At 35.3% G+C, this 27,770-nt stretch overlaps 1 protein-coding gene across 12 annotated transcripts in view; it reads left to right on the forward strand.

Annotated features, from left to right (window-relative positions):
• The window catches only part of CCDC178 (coiled-coil domain containing 178), a 477,106-nt gene that overhangs the window by 92,032 nt on the left and 357,304 nt on the right, over window positions 1–27,770 (forward strand). For all 12 annotated transcript variants that reach the window (XR_013165210.1, XM_077135675.1, XM_077135679.1 and 9 more), the window contains 2 exons: window positions 4,121–4,341; window positions 14,398–14,540. Coding sequence is in view for 11 of the 12 variants with exons in the window: in XM_077135675.1 (XP_076991790.1) it covers window positions 4,121–4,341; window positions 14,398–14,540 (364 nt within the window). In the remaining variant the exon portion in view is untranslated. The remainder of the gene's footprint in view (window positions 1–4,120; window positions 4,342–14,397; window positions 14,541–27,770) is intronic.

Consider the following 27,770-nt stretch of genomic DNA (forward strand, 5'->3'; position numbering starts at 1 on the left):
AAAGATAACTTTTCTCTTGAAGACTAAAACTTAAACTTGATACCAAGAAATTCTCTCAGATAAAGTTGAAAAAAAAATTAGCTACATAGCTAATACACAAAACACACAATGGTCCAGTTTCAATGAGTGCAACAGAAACAACAGAATCTTACTCAAAATTGTTTTAGATATTGGATTACACATGAGATTATAACATAAATATGTTTGATATGTCTCAAGAAATAAAGAGTGAAATTTGAAAATAAAAGTAAGAGCTAAGAAATTATTTTTGAAATAAAGGAGAAAAAGAAAAACATAGCTATGAGAAATGAAAATTATGACTCAAAATTAACAACTCAAGGCAAATTAAATCGTTGATTAAACTCAAGAAAAGAAGAGATTTAGTAAGCTGTAAAATTTGAATGCATCCAAGCAAGACAAAGAGAAGGACAATATGAATAAAAGATCTGAACTCATGGAGTATAGAATAAGAATAGATAATGAACATCTAACAGATGATCCTGATAAAGATAACCATGGTGATATTTAACAAGATAATAAATAGCTGATTCTTTAAAACAGAACTGTATTGTCTAAATAGTGAGGGTAAAAAGTAATAAATGAATGGTTCCAAATATTGTACATATTCAAGAAATTAGAAAATATTTCAAAATGTGTGTGTTAGTTAGATTCAGTTGTTGACTTGGCCAGGTGAGCATACCTAGTTCTGTTGCTGCAGACACAAGCCAATGGTACGTGAACCTCATCTGTTGCTAATTACATCTGCAGTAGGCTAGGAGGCGTGTCTGCTGCAATGAGTGATGTTTGACTTAATTGGCTGGTGCTTAAATGAGAGAATGCAATGTAGCACAGCCTAAGCAGCTCAGCATTCCTCTTCTCAGCACTAGCAGCTCAGCCCAGGCCTTTGGAGATGCAGAAAGAAGTCACCCCGGGGAAAGTTGTTGGAACCCAGGGGCCTGGAGAGAAGGCCAGCAGAGACCATCTTGTGCCTTCCACATAAGAAAGAACCTCAGTGAAAAGTTAGCTGCCTTTCCTCTGAAGAACTAACAAAAGAAATCCCCTTTATTAATAAGCCAATCTGTCTCTGGTGTGTTGCATTCTGGCAGCTAGCAAACTAGAACAAATTTGGTACTGGAGAGTGGGGTGCTGCTGCGGTTTGCAAATACCAGATATGTTGGAACAGTTTTTGGATGGCTAAAGGGAAGATTTTGGAGGAACCGTGAAGAGAATGATGGAGAAGTCCTGGAGGGCTTAACGAGACTGTTGGTGTAAATGGAACCACTGCCAATCTTGGCAAAGGAGGACACAAAAGGGAAAAATTGGAGTTTGCAGAGTAAGAACCATGGAAGCTCGGGTCTGAAGCCAAGAAACCTCAGCCAGGAGAGTGGACCCACCCATATACATGGAGAGGGTGAGTTTACCCTGAAGGGCAAGGATGAGTCTCCCCTCTCATTGCAGTGGAAGAGTTGTGCAGCCTCGGGCCTTGGAAAAGGCGTAGCATACTCCTTGGGGGACTGGGAGAGCCTGGCTGCCACCATGTGGAGGGGTTGAGCGTGTGCCCCAGAAATGGCAAAGAGCCCAGGGGTGGCCCTGATGCCTGGAGAGAGTGGAGCCCAGAGATGGTCTCCTTGATGTTCCCCGAGGTTGATTTGGAAAGAGGCGGGCCACTGCATAGGCCCTCGGAAGGGGTGGGACTACCACTTTCTAAAGCCGAAGGATAAATGACTTTCAGACTTTGAGATCCCACGGCACTTGCCCTGCAGGTTTTACATCTGTGTTGCTTCCAATTTCTCCCTATGGAAATGATAATCTATATCCTGTGAATATCCTCCTTTACATTTGGCACCAGACAACTTGTTTTGAGATTCACAGGTCCACAGCAAGAACAGAATTTTTTGCATCTGTTTAAGGTGAGGCTTGAAGTTGCCAAGTTGACAAGGGGTGGACATGTGTTAGATTCAGTTGTCAACTTGGCCAGGTGAGCATACCTAGTTCTGTTGCTGCAGACACAAGCCAATGGTATGTGAACCTCATCTGTTGCTAATTACATCTGCAGTAGGCTAGGAGGCGTGTCTGCTGCAATGAGTGATGTTTGACTTAATTGGCTGGTGCTTAAATGAGAGAACGCAATGTAGCACAGCCTAAGCAGCTCAGCATTCCTCATCTCAGCACTAGCAGCTCAGCCCAGACCTTTGGAGATGCAGAAAGAAGTCACCCCGGGGAAAGTTGTTGGAACCCAGGGGCCTGGAGAGAAGGCCAGTAGAGACCATCTTGTGCCTTCCACGTAAGAAAGAACCTCAGTGGAAAGTTGGCTGCCTTTCCTCTGAAGAACTAACAAAATAAATCCCCTTTTATTAAAAGCCAATCTGTCTCTGGTGTGTTGCATTCCGGCAGCTAGCAAACTAGAACAATGTGTCATTAAGATATTATCATTAATTTTTATCTGCACAGGTATTAGAGAAAACTGAATCATTACTTAAAGGAAATCAAGAACATTTGTTACTTCAAAAAAAAGTAACTTAATGAATTATTTAAATATACGATTTTTGAATTTAGAAAAATAAAAGCGAAATTAATGCTAAGAAATAGGAGAAAGCAATGACAGTGATAAAATGATGAAATATGTAACTCAGAAGATGTGCAAGGATAAATACTGGCACATTAGAAAGAGAATAATGAAAAGAAAAAATAATGGGAAAGTTATGGTGAAGTTAATGAAAAACACAAAGAGGAACAGTTACAACCACAGCAGTAGTTAATAATAAAGTAATAAAATTTCTCACAATATAATTGAAACTTTGGTGAAATGGATAAATTCATGGAACCAGAATGTTTATACAGCTATCAAAAGAGTTTTTTTTCTTTATTAGAGAAGGTATGGATTTATAGAACAATCACATAAAAAATACAAGATTCCCATATACCACCCTATTATTAACAACTTGCATTGGTGTGGAACATTTGTTATAATTGATGACAGCACATATTTTTACTCAGTAATTTTAACTCCCTCCTCTCCAAGTAAATTTATAAACACAGAGCCTTAGGGCTTTCTATGCAATTTCAAACTTTCACAAATTTCCAGAGGAAATAAATGAAAGAAACTTTCCAACAGATATTTGAAGCTAGAATAACTTATAAACCAAATTTAAACAAAACCAGCATACAATGGAATATTACATTCCTAAATCATGAATATAAATTCCACCATTAGAAAATCACGTAAAGAAATTCATAAAAAGATGATAGCCATATCCAGTGTAGTTTTAATTCAAGAATGCAAGTTGGGGCCATGGTGGCTCAGCAGGCAAGCATGCTTGTCTGCCATGCCAGAGGACCCGGGTTCGATTCCTGGTGCCTGCCCATGTTAAAAAAAAAAAAAATGCAAGATTGGTTTAACATTAGAAATTTGATCAATATAAGGAGAAAATAATCTTATCTAATTTATCTAAAATTATCTTGGTCCAATTGATTGGTATTACATTTATAAATTAATTTATAAATTAATCGAGGAAAAATTTCTATTTTTAAAATTTCAAATATATTTATAAACCATTAATTTTATCTCTGTATTCAAATCCACTTATGTGTCATTTGATAACATTTTCATGTTGGCTTTCAATCAGCCTTGTGTAACTCATGTTAGGTTTATTATTGGATTTATGCATTTTATTCCTAGTTTTGCTGTTTTGAATAAAGTGTTATGTCTTCAACATATTCTTTTTTGTATAGAGTAATATTTGTGTGTTAATTTTACCAGAGCTATCCTAGAATTTGCAATAATTTCCAGTTTATTCTTTGTTGTGCCTTGTACATGTAAATATATCATCAGAAAATAATCATTATTACTTTTACCATTCTGATATTTATCACTCCTATTTCATCTTTTTACTCCTGGATGGCTTTGGAAGTCTTACCCTTACAATTTTTTTCACTAAAGAGAAGATTGGGATTTGTTTTATAATGCAATATTAAAATAACTTATTTTGGATTTAATATTCACAGATGAGGTATTTTTTTCTAAAATGAAAATATTTCATATTTATTATTAAATAAAATTTTCTTCAGGACTTTTTTGTTTTTAAATCTGATTTTTTTTTTCTTCTCATTCTACTTCTAGAACATGAGGCCCATCTGAAAGATATTATAGAATTACGGTGGTATCTTGAAGATAATGCTCATCAACTAAAACAAACTGAGGAACAAAAGACACAGTTAGAAGAAACTAATGCAAAGATTCAAGCAGACATAGACTACATGAGTAAATATGGCCCACTGCTTGACTTGAAGAGGAAACAAGAAGTTGAAGCTCTGAAGGAATGCTTCTACAAAAAATTTGAGGTAAATAAAATAAATGAATATTCATTTCAAAAATATTACTTAGTTCTGCAAAAATATTTCAGCTATACAAAATGATATCTTCAAAAGTTTCATTTTGTTGAAAATTGGCTTGCTATTATCCAGAGAAATTATTAAACTATACATACTACATTTGATTGATATTCAGTTAATTGTGTCTCCTTCCCTAGCTTAAATATTTAGTGGTACCAATAATATTTAAACAACCTACTAACAGGAGTTCAGAGATTTATAAACAACTTGATATATTTTCAAGCTATAGTCTAAATGAGGGAAAAGTAGACTGTATTAATCAATGTCATTGTTGATGTCAATATACAAATAAAGTAGAGCCCGTTATTTATTAATTAACATTTAACTCTCCTTTTGTGGGATTACATTATATAATGTAATTTATACCTGTCACAGAATAAACTTTGTATCCTATTTGGTTTCCATCATTTTATGGTAAGAAAAAGAAGTCATTTAATGTCTCAACAGTTTCATTTTCTTCCCTCCTTCCCCAAAAACAACTGTTTTCATGAATTTTGCTTGTTTTTTAATGTAGTGTTGTTTTGGTCATGAAGCTATTATTGATACACACAGATCTAGTTCATCATTTTACTTGCCATGCTCCATCAAATAACAATCAGTTTATTATTTACCGTTTTTCACTTCTGTTCATCATCTGAGTTTATTTCACCTATAAAAAGTGTGTTTTGACTATAAAGAATGAGGCAATAAGCATCCATGAACATGCCTATATATGTGCATGTGAATTTTCATTGGTCATGTCCTTTATGGTGTATTTATTGGGTCAAAAGTTATACACACTTCAACTTTACTTGTTTACCAAGTGACTTCCCAGTATGGCTTTAATGGTCTGTATTCTTAGAATAGTAGCAGTCTGGAGACTTCTCATTTCTCCAGTGTGAATGCAAATGCTGGTATTACCCTTCTTTCATAGCAATAGGCCCCTTTATACTTGAATGGCAATGTGCCAAGTTAAACATCATTTTCCATTTTCTGCTGTTGTTTCTAGTGAGATATAGGTAGAAGTTATTGGCCAGTTTCTAGCAAAGCTACTTACCATGGACTGACTCAACCAGAAAGAACACCCTGCTGTACTTACCCACTTCCTAAACTTCCGAGAACCTAGACCTGATCATTGAAGCTCCAAGTGCCATTTTACATCATGAAGCAACCTTGGGAATAAAAGCCAATATTCAGGATGGATAAACAGGAAGACAAAAGAAGACTTGAACTCATTTCTATGAGAGAAAAATAAGTTGGAAATTTTCTTTAAATGTTTTATTTGGTGTGTTTCTCTTACAGCCAAACCCAATCCTAATTGATATACCTTATTTTTATTAACATTTTTATCGCCATACTTTAACATTTGCCAATCTGATGTACATGCATTAGTATCCTTTTATTTTTTTGTGTTTGTTTGTCCCTAATAGTGGACTTGGGCCTGTTTCAGACAGATCAGTGTAGGGTATTGGTCATTGTTTTGTTTATTGTGTGATAGTTCTTCAGGTGATAAGGCAGAAACAAATAGCCAGCCAGGCACGAATGCAGGAAAGGAAAGCTTTGTTAAATCAAAGGTCCTGGAGGGTGAGAAGAGAGAATGACCTAGGCTACTGTGAGGGTCTGTGGAGAAAGGAAGGAAAAGAGTGTGTGTGGCCTGGACTTTTGCTTTTATTGTGACCCAGAGGGGAGGGATGTGGCTTTCCCATGGATACTGGAGATTGGAAGTTTCAAACTATATAGTATGAAAGCAGAAGTGGCAAGTGCTGTTGAGAAAAGCTAAGGGCAGCTGTTATCATCAAACCATATGGAGGTGCATGCCTTGCCAGTGGTGGTTATGTCTAGGACAGGGCTAACAAGGTTGGCAGCTCAAAAGGGAAACTTATAACTAAGCCAGGCAGGATGACATAGCCAAAATAAAATAAATAAGTTTAATTCCTTTGAATTAGCAGTGAAAAAAATAGAGAATTGAAAAATATATTTAAAAATAGTAAAAAAATTTCTAAGTTCTATGAAGAAGACTCCAAATGTCACTGGAAGAAATTAAAATATCTTTTACTAAATAGAAAGGCAACAGGGATACTTCACTACTAATGTCGATCTCTCCTCATACAAGTATACTAAAAATATGGTGGGCTCATCAAAATGGAATGCCACTGTGTATTTTAAGTAATTGATAAATGATTTGGTACAGATGATAGAAAAATTAAAGATGATAATTTGTAATAAATGATCTACCTTGCAGGAAATACCATAAAACTTCATTATTAAAATAAGTCAGAGTTGACTTCTGCATAGGATTAGAGTGTTTGATGGACCATTGATTCTACCCAAAAAGTGAGAAAAATCCAAATAACTAGAAAATCACAACCTTATTGAACCCATAATAGAGCAGAGGTTTCAGTGAAATAAAATTGCTTGAAATCCAAGAGGGATGGAAACCTAAAAGGGACAGAATATACAGAGCATCTTACCTGTGATACAGCACATGTAGCAAGATGGGGCCACCATTTAAATGAAAGGAGAAGAAAGAGAAGATTAAGCAGAAGAAATATTTGAAGAGACAATATCCTGGAATTCTCCCAAAATTACAAATGATATCAAACTATAGATCCAAGGAAGTTCATGGAACCCCAAGCAGAATAAATACTAAACTAAGCAAAACAGAAAACAAGAACAAAAAAAAAATATATATATATATAGGTAAGAAAATAACACGCATATCTATAAATGTCATATCCAAAGTACTGAAAACCAAAGATAAGAGAACATTTTAAAAGGTACCTAAGAGAGGGACAATTTAAAGACAAATTAAAAAAGAGAATTCATGAAAGCCTTGACATCAGAACAGTGCAAGCCAAAAGACAATGGAATGATGATTTTAAAGTACTGAAAATAAAAACCTGGACTAAGTACTCTATCTCCATCAAAAATTCATTTTAAAAGTAAAGGTGAAATAAAAACTTTTTCAGAAAAAGAAAATCTAAAAAAAATTATTTCCAGCAAGCCAACACTAAAAGAAAATGAGAAGTTCTTTCGGCAGAAAGAATATCAAATTTGACAGAAACTTGGAGGTTTATATTAAGTACATTTTTAAAAACCACTTGATTTTCAAAATAAAAATATATCAACAAAGGTTTGTTGGGCTTAATGTAAAAATCAAATATAGGGAATTTAAATGAAGAGAGATAGCTATATATATAATCTGTAGCAATAATTTAAAAGTAAATGAAGATATATAATAAAGAAACCAATAGCATAAGTAAAATAGTTTATGAAAATAGTCAATACAAATGCAGACAGAAAATAGGAAAACAGAAATATAAAACAGGGAAAATGTAGCAGACAGTTATCAAGATGACATATTTCAATCCAGTCATATTGATAATCTTATTAAATGCGAATTATCTAAACATTTCAATAAAAAGGCAGAGATTGTCCATTTGGAGAAAAAAGCAAGACCTAACAAGTTGTTATCCATGCTAAACCCACTTTAAATATAAATACATAAATAAGTTAAAAATAAAAGAATAGAAAACAACATACCATATAAAATTAATCTAAAGAAAACTAACATAGATATATTAATATCAGAAAATAACAAAGTACCAGGGATAAAAAGAAAAGAAAAGACAAGCTAAACATGCAAAAATCATATGTATATCTATAGAATAGCATTAAACTCTCTGAAAATAAAAATAGTAATACAATTTAAATATAACATGCTATTTAAAATAGCATTGAAAAGAATGAAATACTTAAGGATAAATTTAATCAAGGTGTTGCAGGACATAACACTGAAAAACAAAATATTGCTGGAAGAAATTAAATAAATGGATTCATAGATTGAAACACTAAATATTAAAAGGAACAACTATCCAGGCCTGTTGAATAGATTCAATGCAATTTCTTTTAAAACACCAATGATTTCTTCACAGAAATGGAAAATTTTATCATAAAATTCATATGGAATGTCAAGGGACCCCCAAATAGCCAAAACTGGGGGTAAGTGTAAACAAAGAATTCATTTTATCAAAGCTTATTGCAAAGCAACAGTAAAGCAAAATGAATGTAAGGGTGGTTCAATGTAAGAAAATCAATTAATGTAATACACCACATTAATAAAACAAAGGGGAAAAACACACAATCATAATGTGAACTTATGCAGAAAAGGCATTTGATAAAATCCAGCATCGCTTCTCAATTAAAAACCCTCAGAAAAACAGGAAGAGAAAAGAATATCCTTAACATAATAAAGAGCATATATGAAAAGCCAACTGCAAACATTTTACTCAATAATGACCCAAGGATAAGGAAAAAGAAAAAGATCCTCACTGTCACCACTGTTATTTAACGTTCAACTGGAGGTTATAGCCAGGTAATTAGACAAGAAAAAAAGATAAAAGTATCCAAATTGGTAAGTAAGAAGTAAAACTTTTCGTAGTTGCTGATTATATGATCCTATATATGGAAAATCATGAAAAGTCCACAATAAAGTTCCTAGAACTAATAAGTGATTTCAACAAAGTGTTGGGGTTCAAGATCAATATGCAAAAACTAGTGGTGTTTCTATACATTAATAATGAAAAATCAAGGAAAAAATTCCATTTACAGTAGTAACTAAAAGAATAAAATATCTGGGAAGAAATTTGAGAAAGAATGGAAAACTATAAAACATTTAGTTAAAATAAATCAATGAAGACCTAAATAAATGGAAGGACATTCTGCATTTATGGGTTGGAAGACTAAATATTGTTGTCCATATACCCAAAGTAATTTACAGATTCACCATAATCCCAATCAGAATTCCAATAGCTGTTTTTGTAGAAGTGGAAAAATCAACCATGAAATTCATGTGGAAGAATAAGGGAACCCGAAGAGCCAAAACCATCTTTAACAGAGCAAAGTTAAGACTGTGTAAGGGTAGCTCAGTGGTAGAATTCCCGCCTGCCTTGTGGGAGACTGGGGTTTAAGTCCCAATCTGGGCACTTCCCTCACCCTCCACCCCCAAAATTCCACAACTGGTGCTGCAATAATGGGAAAGTCATATGGAAAAAAGAATGAAATGTGACCCCGATCATACAGCATACAAAAAAAATGGAGCAAAGTTGGAGGATTTACACTTCTCAATTTTAACATTTATTATCAAGCTACAGTAAAAAAAAAAAAAAGTAGTATGGTACTGGCACGAGGAAAGATTATAGACCAACTTAATCTAATCAAGTGTTCAGAAATAAATCCTCACATCTATGGTAAATTGATATTTGACAAGGGTGCCATGTTCCCTCAATGGGGAAAGATTAGTCTCTTCAACAAATTGTGCTGGAAAAACTGGATCTCCAAATGCAAAAGAATGAACCACACACCATATGCAAAAATTAACTCAAAATGGATCAAAGACCTAACTATGACAAATCAAAACTATAAAGCTCCTAGAAGACAACATAGGAAAACATATGTAAGACTTTGTGTTAGGCAATGACTTCTTAGACTTTCTATCAAAAGTCTAATTAAAAAAGTAAACTTTGTGCATTAAAGGACATTTCAAGAAAGGGAAAAGATAATCAACAGTACAGGAGAAAATATTACAAATCATATACTTAAGAGTTTAGTATCCATGATTAAAAACATAAGCTCTTACAATTTAACTATGAAGATACTAACAACTCAGTTAAATATTGGGCAAGAGATTTGAACAGATCTCTCCAAAGAATTATGCACATGACAGACAAGCACATGAAAAGATTCTCAATATCATTATTCATTAGGGAAATACAAATCAAAATCGTGAGACACCACTTCACAACCATTAGGATATCTATAATAAACATATAAATAAAAAATAAATACATATGGGAAGTGTTAGTGAAGAAGTGGAGAAATTCCAATTCATGTACATTTCTAGTGGGAAGGTAAAATATTTTTTGGAAACAGTTATGTCATCTTTTATAAAGGTAAACATAGAATTATTATGTGGTCCATCTTTCTATTTCTAGGTACATACCCCCAAGTAATTGAAAGTAGTGCTTGGATTCTTGCGTACCAGTGTTCATAGCAATATTGTTCACAATTGTCAAAGGTGAAAAAAAAAAACCAAATGTTCAGCTGATGAATGGAAAAACAAAATGTGGTTTCTCCATACAATGGGACTTTATTCAACCATAAAAAAGAATAAAATATTGATACATGATACCATATGAATGAAGCTCCAACATGTTATGCTAAACAAAATAATGCAGAAACAAAAGGTCACTTATTGCTTGATTCCATTCATATGAAATAATCCAGAAGAGGTAAATGCATAGAAAGCAGATTGCTGGTTGCTAGGAGTTTGGAGATAGAAAAATGGAGATTGATTTCTTAATGGCTACTGGTTTCCATTTGGGGTGAGGAGAATATTTTGGAACTAAACAGAGGTGATGGTCGCACAGCATTGTGAATGTACTAAATGCCATTGAATTGTGCATTTTAAAATGCTTAATTTTATGTCCTGTCAATTTTCCTTCAATCAGTAAAAGCTAAGTAAATTTTAAAAAGCAAAAATTTAAAAATATATAGTTAGATCACCATACAGTAAAAAATGAAAAATATATTTATGTAAAATATATCTTGACAACATGAAAAGTTAAGGTAGATAAATATAGAGAGAGACAGACAGGCATTATTTCAGGATCAAAGGGGAAATCAAAAAATAGATTTTTGTCTTGAACGATGGACCCTAGGCAGGGTGATATTGCAGTTTGGCTTGAAGTAGCCTTCATAGAATAAACAGTTTCAAAGTTGTGTTAAATATTTTAGCATACCAAAAAGGAGAGAACTTATATAATTATATAACATTTTAATACAGTTTATGAAAATTGTGCAAAAAGAATATCATATAAAATATTGGTAATAAATACATGTTAAAATATTGAATAAAATTTTTGCCAAAGAATCTTTCAGTATAACAAAAGAATAATACACCACATCCAAGAGTAATTTATTATAGCAATGCAAAGATGGCTTGATATCAGAAAAAAATATTGTATTTGCTTGAACATCATAAAATGTGATTTTATCAAAAGATTAAATGCACTTGGTGTATTCAAAAGCTTGTAATAATAAAAAGAATATTTTAAAGAGAAATTACTTCCATATGAATGTAATATATTTCACAGATATCACTAACAGTCATATTAATCATTGAAATGCTAAAGCCATGTCAAGGAAAATAAGGAATAAATTGGGTATTTTTGACATTCTCTTCATAATTCTATGATTTAGCTGATGTGATAAATCAGTAAATTGGAATACAAGGTTTGCTTTTTTTTTTGGCTTAAAACAACACAAATTTATTAGTTCAACATTGTTCTCATTTAGACACTAGTCTAAAATCAAGGTATTGGCAGTGCTATGTTCCTTTCTGAAGGTGTCAGTTAAGAATCACTTTCCTTTCCTTTTCCAGTTTTCTAGAGGCCACCCACTTTTTTTGCAGTCCTCTCCGTCCATCCTGAAAAGCCCACAACAGCAGAGTCTTTGTCACATTGCATCATTCTGACCTCTTCCTCTGCCTTCCTTTTCCACTTGTAAGAATGCACTCTAACAATCCAAGAAAACCTCTCTATCTCAGAGCCCTTACTTTAATCTCGTCTGCAAAGTCCTATTTTGGTAACATATTCACAGGTTCTGGGGATTAAAATACAGACATCTTTTGGGGAGCCACTTTTCTGCCTACCACATTTTACCCTTTTGTCCCTAAAGATTTGTGTCCATCCCATGTGCAAAATGCATTCACCCACCCCAGTGTCCCCAAAAGTCTCAGCCCATCACAGTATCGACTCAAAGTCTAAAATCTCATCTAAATCTTATCATCTTAAAAGTCTCAAATCTCATCATCTAAATCAAACATGGATGAAGCTCTGGATATAATTCATCCTGGGGCACAATTCCTCTTCATCTGTGAACCTGTAAAACTCAGGAGATAAGTTACCTGCCCCCAAAACACAATGGTGGGACAGGCATAGGGTAATAGTATAGACCTATTCAAAAGGGGAGAAAATGGAGGGAAAAAGGAGTTACTGGTCCCAAGCAATTTTGAAATCCAGCCAGGGCCTGAGAATAATCCTCTGGGACTCTTGCAGCTTGGCTGTCAGAGTTATCCTTCCTTTTTCATGAAAAGTAGCATATGTTTTTACATCTGAGTAGTTTCATCAGCTTGTCTGAGGACTACACAGTATGCTTTTAAGAAATGATGAAATAAAATAATTTTTATGTTTTTATAGCTAAAAAACCAAGTAGAAGACTCTTGTCTTCAAAAGACTATATAGAGTAAAACTAAATTACCTGATACAACATACATTTGTCAAGTGAATTAAAAAGTAGTTTTTCCCATACTAGCTATAAATAGAAATATATTTGGAAAAAATCATATTAGCAGTGAGTAATTAAATAGCTACTTAAAATGTGATAAAGGTACAGACATGATGACAATTATAAATTCTTAATGAAGAAAATAGACTATGTAGATGTACATTTCAGGACAGGAAGACTTGTCAATCAGACCAAATTATTATATTGAATCATTAGCTACTAATAATGTTTACAAAGGGAACAATTTTGTCTGTCAATTTAACAAATACTTTAAAAAATAATAATTTAATTGTTTTAAGGATTTAGAGACAAAGATTCTCCCCTATTCTACTGGTGATTTGGCAGCAGTATTGGTCAAAATCTTTAAAATATACTTTATTAACTTTGGGTACAGCAAGTCCTCCTTTTGAATGCATTTCATGAAAACGTTTAAGGGTGTGCAATTTATGTACAGGTTTTTAAATCACAGTTATGTTTATGTCATGTATCCATCATTATATTGTGCATAATGAGTTGTGCATAATGTACTTCAGCAGAATATGAGTCGAGTAATGAGTAATGTGTGATATGAGGGAATATTTTATAGAATTAACCTTAAGATGCATAGATTGATAAATGTATACATGATTTATGATAGTTTGATCGATAGGTAGGTAGAGCGATAAGTAATAGATGATGATGGTGATGGTGAGATAATGATGATAGATAAGTAGATATTGAGTTACGATGGATAGATTAGATAGCTGGATAGCTCGATAGCTGGATAACTGGACAGCTGAACAGCTAGCTAGGAAATGGTGTTAAATTGGTAGATAGGTAGATAAACGGCTATTTAGATGAACCAATCATTTGATAGATTGTTGTTGTTTTATTAGAGAAGATATCAGTTTCAAGATAATCATGCATAAAATAGAAGATTCCTGTATATCCTCCTGTTAACCTTGCCATGGTGTGGAACATTTGTTACAATTGATGAAAGCACATTTTTATAATTATACTATTAACTATGGCTTATATGGCTTAACTTAGGATTCACTGTGTTGTACAGTTCCATAGATTTTCTTTTTTTGAATTTTTATTTTAATACCATAGTTATAACCTAAAATTTCCCCTTTTAACTACATTCACTACCATCCATTACCATAACTTTTCCATCATCCCAAATAGAAATTCGGTGTATTTTAAGACTTAGCTCTCTACTCCCACCTCCATTCTGTTCACCTGATGACCTATATTCTAGATTCTGATTCCATATGTTTGCTTATTCTAATTATTTCTTATTCATGAGATCATGCAATATTTATTTGTCCTTTTGTGGCTGGCTTATTGTTGTCTTCAAGTTTCATCCATGCTGTTACATGTATCAGAACTTCATTCCTTTTTATTTCCATTGCGTGAAAATATTACCTTTTGTTTATACATTCATTGGTTGTTGGACACTTGGGTTGTTTCCCATGTCAATACCTTTTATATATCCCAAACTTGGAGGTCTGTCATGGTATAGGGAACCTTAAACTCTGCTTTGCTAGGCTATAGACTAAATATGGGAAGAAAGTATGAGTGAAGAATTTTTTATGCAAATGAAATCTACCCTAATTTTAGTCCTTTGATAATTCCACTGTCTGATACTTTTAATAACCTTTACTTGCATATATTGGTAAGAATATTTTTCATTTCTAGGTAATGGAACTACACAAACAAGTTCATGGAGAACTTGAAGAAGCTATGGAACAATGCAAAAATGCAGAAGTGAAAGCTAAAGAAATTAAAGAACACATGGAAGCAGACCTTAAAAGTGATGAAACAAGCATAGAAGTCTTCAAGTAAGAATTTTTCACTAATAGTACTTAAATTATTTAAAATGTTTTTAAATATTATATTGATATTTGAAGTAATAAATACAAATATATATTCTTGTGCATAAAGTCAGATAAAGAGAAGAAATTATTTTAAATACCAATATCTATATCTGTTAACATCAACTATATATATATATATATATATATATATATATATACAGTTATAGTGTGCTGGTCTGAATTTGTGGTAGACCCCAGAAAAGCCATGCCCTTTGATCCTCATTCAATATTGCTGGGTGGGAGCATTTTGATTGTTTCCATGAAGATGTGACCCACCCAATTGTGGGTGGTAACTTTTGATTAGATGATTTCCATGGAGGTGTGTCTCCACCCACTGAAGGTGGAGTTGCTTGCTGGAATCCTTTAAAAGAGGAAACATTTTGGAGAGAGTCTCCTTTTGGTAGAGCCACGTGAAAGCCAGCAGACGCCTCCATGTTCACCATGTGCCCTTCCAGCTGAGAGAGAAACGTTGAACGTCATCAGCCTTCTTGAAACAAGGGATCTTTCCCTGGATGCCTTAAATTGGACATTTCTATAGACTTGTTTTAATTGGGACATTTTCTTGGCCTTAGAACTGTAAACTAGCAACTTATTAAATTCCGCTTTTAAAAAGCTGTTTCATTTCTGGTATATTGCATTCAGGCAGCTAGCAAACTAGAACATATAGTATGTATATATATACACACATACAAACACACAAATGTATATATATATATGAAAATATACACACATATACATGTTTGTGTATAAACTCCTATAATTGCCTATAGATATGGATAACAATGTCTCCCTATTACCATTGTGCAAAAGTGATTGTTTCAAAGAAAAATTTCCAACATGATTTACTATTAAAACCAAATTATGTTTTTAATCTGTTTAAAACATAATTTAAACAACTGAGGGAAGGAAGGGGGAACTGTGGTGTATAAATACAGTGGACTACTGAGCAGCTGCAAGAAGAAATGAAGTTGTGAGGCATGCAACTAGGTGAATGAACTTTAAGGACAGTATGTTGAGTGAAATAGCAAAAACTAAAAAGCAGATATTTTCATGCCTCACTCATATGGACTAACTATAATGTACTAACTTAGAGAAATGAAGTTGAGAGCATGGGTTACAAGGTTAGGGCCTGTCATGGTCAGGTTCAGGTGTCAACTTGGCCAAGTGGTGGTACCAGTTTGTCTGGTTAGGCAAATGCTGGCCTGTCTGTTGCGATGAGGACATTTCATAGAATTAAATCATGATCATGTCAGCTGCATCCACAGCTGATTTGATTTGTAATCAGTGAAGGGGAGTGTCTTCTGCAATGAGTGATGCTTAATCTAATCACTGGAAGCCTTTTAAGGAGGATTAGAAGAGACAGGCTCTCTTCCTGCTTTGACTGGTGAGCCTTTCCTGTGGAGTTCATCCAGACCCTCCATTGAAATCATCGGCTTCACAGCCTGCCCTGCAGATGTTGTACTCAGCATTCCCACCATCACATGAGCCACTTTTATAAATCTTATATTTGCAAGTGTTCCCTGTTGCTTCTGTTTCTCTAGAGAACCCTAACACAACTTGGTACCAGGGGTGGTTCTTAAGAAACAGAATCTTAAAAATGGGTTTTTATGAATGGTTTTCTACTCTGACTGGACTCAAAGGCACTAAGGACTCTGATTCCCAAAATCAGAACAACACTCCCAATCCATGGAGTGAGTTGGGAAAAGAGATAGTCAAAATATCACCATTCAATTCTCCTAATGCTTCACTCGTATGAAGCGAGGCTCTGGGAGATGATGTTTTTGACACTTTTATGGAGTGTTTTGTAAATAAGAGGGATAGAGATGTTGGTTGGTTGTTGTTAGATACACTGGCTACATTAAGGAGTGAAAGGGATGGCCTTAAGTCTTCAAACGAGAAGCTTAAGCACTGTCTGACAGATGTAGAAGTTTCTATGAGTATCCTGAAGAAAAATCTTATTTCCTGTAGCCGTGGACTTGAGATCTCTGAAAATCAGACTTAGAAGCTTATTGCTAGAGTAGCAATTTTACAACATAAACCAAAATCTCAATGTTGCATGGTGTCTGCCGTTAAAATGAGGGCATTGATTAGAAAGGAGTGGGACCCTGAAAAATGTGATGGTGACATATGGATTGATAATGATGTTAGGGCTGAGATTGAAAACCTAGGCCATGCTAAGTCCTCTTTAGATAACTGAGGACATAGCTGCCCCAACTTCAACCTTCCTTGAGGAGTTGGCCACCCAACCTCTTCCTGAAGGGATTAGCCCTAGAGTGATTAATCCTGTTTCACCAGATGAAACTGCAAATGAATGCCCTGAAGCAAATGGCTTGGAAGATATTTTTCATTCTTTTCATGACATCCCCTCAACACCCCTTCATTTCTTCCAGACCTATAACTAGACTAGAGTCCCAACAGGCTCCTAAAGGTGAGGTACAAGTATCCCACATGAAGAGGTACATTATACTCCAAAAGAACTGTATGAGATTTTCAATTAATATAGACAGAAATCAGGGGAATATGTGTGGCAATGGATTTTAAGGTGTGGGATAATGGTGGGAGGAATATAAGGCTGGATCAGGCTGAATTTATTGATATGGGCCCACAAAGCAGAGATTCTGCATTCAATGTTATAGCTCAAGGGGTTAGAAAAGATATTAACAGTTTGTTTGGATGGTTGATTGAAACAAGGATCAAAAGGTGGCTGATATTACCTGAGGTTGAAATGCCAGAACTGCCCTGGTATAATGTAGATGAGGGGATACAGAGACTTATAGAGATTGGAATGTGAGAGTGGATTTATCATGCAAAGCCTGCTCTTACATCCCAGGAATGTCCGGAGGATGCACTTTTTACCAGAACAGTGAGAAATAAATTTGTGAGACAAGCGCCATCCTCCCTGAAGAGCTCTGTAGTTGCACTTCTCTGTAGGTCAGATATTACTGTAGGAACTGCTATCACTGAGCTGGAATCCTTGAACACAATGGGGCTGACCAGATCCCAAGTTGGCAGAAGCCAGGTGGCAGTGCTTAATTGCCAAAGACAGGGTAGATGTTACTATTATAATAGACATCAAACTCAAAGCAGGAGTCAAAATTAAATGACTCACAGAGATTTGTGGCATTGGCTAGTAAATAATGGGGTGCCTAGAAATACAATAGAATGGCAGTCTACTAAATTCTTGTTTGAACTGTATAAACAAAAGAGTCCTATGTCAAGTGAACAGAAGTCTAACCTGAATTACAAAATCACAGAGTCATGGCCCCTTAATCAATTTCCAGACTTGAGACAGTTTACAGACCCAGAGCCCCTTGAATGAAGGGGAGGCCAGGTCCCTTTGGGGGAGAACCCTGTTATACTGCAACAAATTTATACTGTTAATCTTCCTCCAAGCCTCCCCCAAGGAGACCGACGGCCTTTTACCTTGGTAACTGTGCACTGGGGAAAAGGAAATGATCAGATATTTTGGGGATTATTAGACACTGGTTCAGAAGTGACATTAATTCCAGGGAACCCAAAAATCACTCTGGACCACCAGTCAGAGTGGGGGCTTATGGAGGCCAGGTGATCAATGGAGTTTTAGCTCAGATCCATCTCATAGTGGGTCCAATGGGCCCCTGGATCCATTCTGTAGTTATTTCCCCAGTTCCAGAATGCATACTTGGAATAGACATACTGAACGACTGGCAGAATCCCCACATTGGCTCTCTAACTCATGCAGTGAAGGCTGTTATGGTGGGAAAGGCCAAGTGGAAGCCACTAGAACTGCCCCTACCTAGCAAAATAGTAAATCAGAAGCAATACTGGATTCCTGGAGGGATTGCAGAGATTACTGCCACTCTTAAGGACTTGCAAGATGCAGGGATGGTGATTCCCACCACATTCCCATTCAGCTCTCCTATTTGGCCTGTGCAGAAAATAGATGGGTCTTGGAGGATGAGAGTGGATTATTATAAACTCAACCAGGTGGTAATTCCAATTGCAGCTGCTGTTCCAGATTTGGTATCATTGCTTGAACAAATCAATACATCCCCTAGTATCTGGTATGCAGCTATTGATATGGCAAATGCTTTTTTTCTCAATAGCTATTAGTAAGGACCACCAGAAACAGTTTGCTTTCAGATGGCAAGGTCAGCAATATACTTTCATTGTCCTACCTCAGGGGTCTATCAACTCTCCAGCCCTATGTCATAATCTTGTCCGCAGAGACCTTGATCATTTCTCCCTCCCACAAGACATCACACTGGTCCATTATATTGATGATATCATGTTGATTGGACCTAGTAAGAAAAAAGTAGCAACTACTCTAGACTTACTGGTAAGGCACTTGCGTGTCAGAGAATGGGGGATAAATCCAACAAAAATACAGGGGCCTTCCACCTCAGTGAAATTTCTAGGTGTCCAGTGGTATGGGGCATGTCGAGATATACCTTCTAAGGTGAAGGATAAGTTGCTGCCTCTGGCCACTCCTATGACCAAAAAAGAGGCACAATGCCTAATTGGTCTCTTTGGATTTGGGCGACAACACATTCCTCATTTGGGTGTGCTACTCCAGCCCATTTATTGAGTGACCAGAAAACCTGCTAATTTTGAGCCTCCTGAACAAGAGGAGGCTCTGTAACAGGTCCAGGCTGCTGTACAAAATTGCTCTGCCATTTGGGCTTTATGATCCAGCAGATCCAATGGTGGTGGAAGTGTCAGTGGCAAATAGAGATGCTGTTTGGAGCCTTTGGCAGGCCCCTATAGGAGAATCACAATACAGACCCTTAGGATTTTGGAGCAAAGCCTTACTATTTGTTGCAGATAACTACTCTCCTTTTGAGAAACAGCTTTTGGTCTGCTACTAGGCCTTAGTAGAGACTGAACGCTTAACCATGGGCCACCAAGTTACCATGAGACCTGAGTTGCCTGTCATGAGCTGGGTGTTGTCTGACCCACCAAGCCATAAAATTGAGTGTGTGCAGCAGCACTCTATTGTAAAATGGAAATGGCATATACAAGATAGGGCCAGAGCAGGTCCTGAAGGCACAAGTAAGTTACATGGTCTTCATTCCTGCCACATTACCTTCTCTTTCGTGGACCAGAACTATGGCCTCTTGGGGAGTTCCTTACAGTGAATTGACTGAGGAAGAGAAAAGTTGGTCTTGGTTTACAGATGGTTCAGCATGATATGCAGGTACCACCCAAAAGTGGACAGCTGTAGCACTACAACCTCTTTCTGGGGTGTCCTTGACAGACAGTGGTGAGGGGAAATCCTTCCAGTGAGCAGAACTTTGAGCAGTGCACCTGATTGTTCATTTTGCTTGGAAGGAGAACTGGCCAGATGTGCATTTGTATACTGACTCATGGGCTGTTGCTAATGGTTTGGCTGGATGGTCAGGGACTTGGAAAAACCATAATTGGAAAATTGGTGACAAAGAGGTCTGGGGAAGAAGTATGTAGACAGACCTTTCTGAGTGGGCTAAAAACATGAACATATTTGTGTCCCATATGAATGCATACCAGAGGGTGACTTCAGCAGAGGAAGGTTTTGATAATCAAGTGGACAAGATGACCCGTTCTGTGGATACCAGTCAGCCTCTTTCCCCAGAAACTCCTGTCATTGTCCAATGGGCTCATGAACAAAGTGGTTATGGTGGTAGGGATGGAGGTTATGCATGGGCTCAGCAACATGGACTTCCACTCACCAAGGCTGACCTGGCTATAGCCACTGCTGAGTGTCCAATCTGCCAGCAGCAGAGACCCACACTCAGCCCCTGAGAAGCAGCCGGATTGATAGAATGGTGGAATGGCCTTTTGAAAACTCAATTATGGTGCCAACCAGGTGGCAATACATTGAAGGGCTGGGGTAATGTTCTCCAGGAAGCTGCATGCTCTCTGAATCAGCATCTACTGTATAGTGCCGTTTCTCTCATAGCCAGGATGCATGGGTCCAGGAACCAACAGGTGGAAATGGGAGTGGTACCACTCACTATTACCCCTAGTGATCCACTAGGAAAAAATTTGCTTCCTGTCTCTATGACCCTGAGCTCTGCTGGTCTACAGGTTTTAGTTCCAAAAGGTGGGGGGATGCTTCCACCAGGAAAAACAATGATTCCATCGAACTGGAATCTAAGACTGCCACCTGGTCACTTTGGGCTACTCATGCCCCTGGTTCAACAGCCAAGAAGGGGATTACATTACTGGCTGGGGTGATTGACCTTGACTATCAGGGGGAAATAGAACTGCAACTACACAATGGAGGTAAAGAAGAGTTTTCTCGAAATACAGGAGATCCCCTGGGGCGTCTATTAGTACTACCATGCCCTGTGATTAAAATCAATGGAAAACTGCAACAACCCAATTCAGGCATGACTACCAATGGCTCTGAAACTTCAGGAATGAAGGTTTGGGTCACCCCACCAGGCAAAGAACTACGGCCAGCTGAAGTTCTTGTTGAGGGTAAAGGGAACATGGAATGGGTAGTGGAAGAAGGTAGTGATAAATATGAACTTCGACCACATGATCATTTACAGAAACGAGGGCTGTAATTCTGTTTTGTTCCTGTTTTAATATTTAAGTTATAAGATACCAAGTTAAGAATGAATATTACCCAAGAACTTGCACCCTATTCTGGAGAGATTTAATGTGTTTCCAGTTATATGCAGGACAGTTGAATATTCTTAGGTGAAAGAAAAAATGTGCATTTGAATGTTTGTTATTTGGAAATTAGGTATGGTTTAAGGTGATATGTATAGCTGTCAAGTTGACAACGGGTGGACTGTCATGGTCAGGTTCATGTGTTGACTTGGCCAAATGTTGGTAGCTGTTTGTCTGGCTGGGCAAGTGCTGGTCTGTCTGTTGTGATGAGGACATTTCATAGAATTAAATCATGATTGTGTTGACTGCATCCACAGTTGATTTTATTTGTAAACAGCCAAAGGGAGTGTCTTCTGTAATGAGTGATGCTTAATATAATCACTGGAAGCCTTTTAAGAAGGATTCAGAAGAGACAGGCTCTCTTCCTGCTTTGGCTGGTGAGCCTCTCCTGAGGAGTTCATCCAGACCCTTCATTGGAATCGTTGGCTTCACAGCCTGCCCTGCAGATTTTGGATTCTGCATTCCCGTGGTCACATGAGACACTTTTATAAATTTTATATTTGTGGGTATTCCATGTTGATTATGTTTCTCTAGAGAACCCTAACTAATACAGGATTTATTGTAAAGGGTCCTAGATTGTAAGCTCTTACAGCAGTCATATATATTTAGGAGTTGTAACTTTTATTTCTAAATTTTGAGATACTGACCTATCTGAGTATAACCTGGTCAGTCCCTGAAACTTCAGGTATGTAACTGATACCTTAGATTCTGAGTTAGAGCACTAAAGCTATGAAATGAAAGTCAACATTATCCCATATAGCAACAGTTGAAAAAGTGATCAGACTTCAAATAGAGATCTCTCCAGTTGAAGGTATTTGTATAGGACTAAGGTAAATCAGAAAACAGGGTAAAGGATGATATGGTCCATATTTTAAAAGTTTAACTTCTGTGGGAGACCAAAGGAAAGGATGTGTATTTTGTGAAAAAAATTTACTTTGGGTTGTGTATTATCTAATTTAATTTGTATGATCAGTTTATTTGAACACCATAATAGCATGGAATCATGAATAGGGCATGAGATCCGGTTTGTACAGTTAGTGTGATGCCACGATATATCCCAGAATAACTTGGGCAGAGAATAAAAAAAGTATTCGCAAAGTCCCTTTGGTGGACTGGGGAGAAAGAAGAAATATTCAACTTCCCCATTTGGGGAATTCCTGATTTTCTCACAAGCAATGCTGGCAACCAAATCGATAGGCTGAGCCCTCAATTTTGGGGTTCACGCCTATGAAATTTATTCCTGCAAAGGAGAAGGTAAGCCTACTTATAATTACACCTAAGAGTTACCCCCAGAGAAGCTGTTTTGTAGCTCAGACATGGCCTCTCTCTCTAAGCCAACTCCACAGGTGAACTCATTGCCCTGCCCCCTATGTGGGACATGACTTCCAGGGGTGTAAATCTCCCTGGCAACATGGGACAGGACTTCTGGATGAGCCAGAACCCAGCATCATGGGATTGAGAAAGTCTTCATGACTAAAACGGGAAACAGAGAAGTGAGACAAAATAAATTTTCAGTGGCTGAGAGATTTTAAACAGAGTTGAGAGGTTAATCTGGAGATTATTCTTGTGTATCATATAGATATCACTTTTTAGTTTATTGTATACTGGAATGGATGGAGGGAAGTATCTGAAACTGTTGAGCTGTGTTCCAATAGCTTGATTCTTGAAGATGATTGTATAACTATATAGCTTTTACAGTGTGACTGTGGGATTGTGAAAAGTTTGTCTGATGCTACTTTTATCCAAGGTATAGATAGATATGTAAAAAAATAAGGATAAAAAATAAACAAATAATGTGAGGGATAAAAGGTAAAATATATGGGTAGATTGAAATACTAGTGGTCAATGAGAGGGAGGGGTAAGGTGTATGGGATATATTAGTTTTTTTCTTTTTTCTTTTTATTTCTTTTTCTGGAGTAATGCAGATGTTCCAAAAATGATAATGGTGATGAATACACAACTATGTGATGATATTGTGAGTCATTGATTATATGCCATGTGTGTTTGTGAAGATACATGTGTGTGTATGTGTGTGAAGATTTCTCAATAAAAAAATTTATGTACAAATGTATTTAATATAAATATAACATCTTTATTTTTACTTACATTTATTATATTCCTAGCAAAATGGAATATATAAATATATTTATCTGCAAATTATATTTTAAATTAAGGTGTCTGATTTTGTTAAATTTGTTTGTGATATTTTTGTATTTTCTGATTTCATTATACTTCTTTTTGTCAACTTAATTCTTTGTGATGCTCTACGACATATTAAATTATTATATATTCAAACTGACCAGTTAATATAGAAAAACTGGTATTCATTATGGAGCTAGCCTTAAATAAATAGAGAGAGAAGTTACATGCAATTCTACCATCTGCTAATATGCTTATATCTTCTGAATCCAGTGTGTATTTCAACATGCACTTAGGCATTAGCTATTAATAATAAATATATCTTATAACTCACTCTGATTTGTTTTATTTTCATTGCATTTTGTTGAATATATTTTATAATTTCCATCATGATATCTTCTTTTAGCTTGGGGTTGTTAAGAAATGGAAATTTTAATTTCCCTGGTAAAACTCTAGTTATTTTTTTTATTACTCCTTTTCAGCTAAATTGTGTTTTGGTCAGGGAACATGAAATCTATATGATTTCAGGCCATTGAGAACTGCTGAATTTTAGTTGGTGACTGCATTAGTTAGGGTTCTCTAGAGAAACAGAATCAACAGGAAATATCTCTAAATATAAAATTTATAAAAGTGTCTCACATAACCATGGGAATGTAGAGTCCAAAATCCATAGGGCAGGCTGTGAAGCTGATGACTCCAATGGATGGTCTGGATGAACTCCACAGGAGAGGCTCACCGGCCGAAACAGGAAGAGAGAGACTGTCTCTTCTGAATCCCCCTTAAAAGCCTTCCATTGATTAGATTAAACATCACTCACTGCGAAAGGCACATCCCTTGGCTGATTATATTTGGAATCAGCTGTGAATGCAGCCAGCATGATCATGATTTAATTCCATGAAATGTCCTTATAGCAACAGACAGGCCAGCACTTGCCCAACCAGATAAATGGGTACCATCACCTGGCCAAATTGACACATGAACCTGACCATGTCAATGGCTACGTCACATGGTATTTAAAAAAAATATTCCTGTGTACTTGAAAATAATATTTATTCTTTCTTGTTGAATGCATTTCCTTTCCATTTTCATTAGGCCAATTTACTAATAATGGGGTGTTGATTTTTCTATATCCTTAATACTCAAAGTGTTGTATGTGGACCAGTAGCATAAGCATTTACCTAGGTCCTTTTCAAAATGCAGAATCTCAGAATGTAATCATTAAATAGGTCTTCATATAGACCTATTAAATAAGAGTCTGTACTTTTAAAATATTCTAAGGAGATACTTTAGAAGCAGTATTCTATAACGTTTAGATTTCTTCATTACTTTTTCTATCAATTATTGAAAAAGGTGTGATAAAATCTACCATTAGGATGTTATCACTGGACTTTTTTTTTTAATTACACTGATTTTTACTTCATGTATTTTGAGGGTATATTCTCAGATGCATGAAAGCTTAAAATTGCTGTCTTTTTGTGAATTGACTAACCTCTCTAATCATAATGAATTGATTTTCTTTGACTTGGAAAACTTGCCTATAATCAATTAATGTATTTATATAGCTTCACTAGTTTTTTAAAACTAATATTTATCTGAAAAAAATCTATTTCAGTTCTTTCAACTCAAAGATTTTGAGTCTTTATGTTTTAAATATATCTCTTCTAAACATCAAGTTTATTACTTTAAAAATATTTTATAAAGATGGATCATTGAATACATTTATAAACATGAATATATTTTCATTTAAACCAACCATTTATTTTAAGCTATTTGTTCCATTCGTTTTGTTTCTTTTTCTTTTTTCCTGACTTCTTTCACAGTAGTTATTGTTATTTTATTTTTCATACCTCTAGTTTGGGATTATAATTCTGTTCTTCTTCCTTTAGTAAAAGATCCTATTAATTAACACAGGCATATTGAACTCTTCTGACTCTGAAGATAATCCATGCCATTAACCTCCTGGACAATAAAGGGAGAAATGAGAGAAACTAATTATAATCTTTCTCCTGAAGTAAATATTTATTGTTGTGAAATATTTCATTTTAACCCATGAAAACATTACTGTAATTATTTTAAATCACCAGGCTTTTACTATTTTTTAGATTTACTCTCATAACAATCATTTTTTAAAAATTTAAGATGCAGAAGGATATCTTTTATTATCTATTTATGTATTTATTTCAGAAGTTAATACTCTCCTTTCTCCATTCCACTTTCTCCTATTTCCCCTCTCCTCTAATAACCTCTAATCTGCTTTCCATCTCTGCAAATTTGCTATTTCTGATTATCTCTCATATGTGATAGCATACAATTTTTGTCCCCATTTGTCTTGTTTCTCTGAGCATGATGTTTCCAGGCTCTTCCATGTTGTAGAAAGTTCATACTTTTGGTGTCATATCTAATAATCTATTGTCCAATCCCAGTTTATGAAGATTTGTTCTTGTATTATCTACTTAGAATTTTATCTTTTATATTTAGCTTCTTGATCCATTTTGAGGATCATTTTTCTGCATGAGAATATCCTGTTTTCCCAATACCATTTGTTGAAGAGACTATTCTTTCCCCACTGCAAGTACTTAGTACCCTTGTTAAAATTAATTAGCCATAATGGGTGGGTCTATTTCCAGACTTTCAGTTCTGTTCCACTGATATATTTATCTGTATTTGTTCTGGTATCACCCCATTTTTATTACTGTAGGTTTGTAATTTAATTTAAAATCAGAAAGTGTCAGTCCTTCAACCTTGCAGTTCTTTTTCAATATTATTTTGGCTATTCAGGGCCCCTTGAAGTTCTATATAAATTTGAGGATAGAATTTTCATTTCTGCAAACAATAGCTGCTGGAATTTTTCATGATTGCATTGAATTTGTATATTGCTTTAGGTAATATTGACATATTAACAGTGTTAACTCTTCCAACCTAGGAACTTGGAATTTTGGCCATAAACTTGGTTCTTTAATTCCTTTCAGCAGTATTTTGTAGTTTTCCGTATACAAATATTTTGTGTCCTTGGTTAAATTTATTCCTAGATACTTTGTTTTTTTTGGTGTTACTGTTAATAGAACTATTTTCTTAATTTCTTCTTAGGCTTGTTCATAAGAACACAATTGGGGCGGGCCATAGTGGCTCACTGGTAGAATTCTCATCTGCTGTGCCAGAGACCCGGGTTCATTCCCGGAGTTGCCTGCCCATGTAAAACAAAATAAATAAAAAGTGAAAAAGAACACAATTGTTCTTGTGGGTTGATCTTGGACCTTGCCACTTTGCAGAGTTAATTTATTAGCTCTAAAAGTTTTCTTGTGAATTCCTTTGGGTTTTCTGTATATTTCAGATCATATCACCTGTAAATACAGATAGTTTTACATCCTCCTTTCCAATATAGATACCTTTTAATACTTTTTCTTGCCTAAATCCTCTGGCAAAAATTTCTTGTACAATATTGAATGGCAATGTGAAAATGAGCATCTTTGTCTCTTTTCTGATTTTAGGGGTTAAGCTTTCAGTCTTTTACCATTAAATATGATGTTAGCTATGGGGTTTCATAAATGGCCTTTATCATGTTGAGAAAATTCCCCTCTATTCCTACTTTTCTGCATGCTTTTTAATCAAGAAAAGGGACTGGGTTTTGTCAAATGCTTTTATCATTATCTCTTGAGGTAATCATATGTGTGTTTTTTCCCTTCATTGTGTTTGTGTAGAGTATTATAGGGATTGATTTTCATATGTTGACCCACTTTTACATTCTTAGGATGAATCCCTTTTGTTATGTTGTATAATCTATAAAACATCATTGGATTCAGTTTGCTAGTATATTGTTAACAATTTACTGTTAACAGGCCCTATCTATTAAAGAACTAATTTTTTTGTTTTTTTATTCTTAGTTTTTTTCTGTCCTCTATTTCATTTATCTCTTCTCTAATCTTAATTATTTCATTTATTCTGCAAACTTTGGACTTAATTTCCTCTTGATGTCTTACTTAGTTCCTCAAGATGTGAAGTTGGGTTATTAATTTGAGATTTTACTTTTTTTTTAATATTGGCATTCATGGCTATAAATTTCCTTAAATCACTGCCTTCACTGTATCCCATAGTTTCCATATGTTCTGTCTTTATTTTCATTTGTCTCTAAGTATTTCCTAATTTCCCTTGTAATTTCTTCTTTAATCAATTGATTAAGAGTATGCAATTTAATTTTCACATTTTTTTCTGTTATTGAAATCTAGCTTCATTCCATTGTGTTCAGAGAGGTTACTTTTGGAGATTTCCAAATTTTTTAAAGTATTGAGACTTCTCATTATCTAACGTACAATCTCCTGTGTGTATTTGAATGTGTATATTGTTGAGTACAGTGTCCAATATATGTCAGCTAGATCGAAGTGGTTTATAGTGTTTGGGTCTTCTTTTTCTTTATCAATC

The sequence above is a fragment of the Tamandua tetradactyla genome, chromosome 18 (assembly GCF_023851605.1).
Source record: "Tamandua tetradactyla isolate mTamTet1 chromosome 18, mTamTet1.pri, whole genome shotgun sequence".
NCBI lineage: Eukaryota > Metazoa > Chordata > Mammalia > Pilosa > Myrmecophagidae > Tamandua > Tamandua tetradactyla.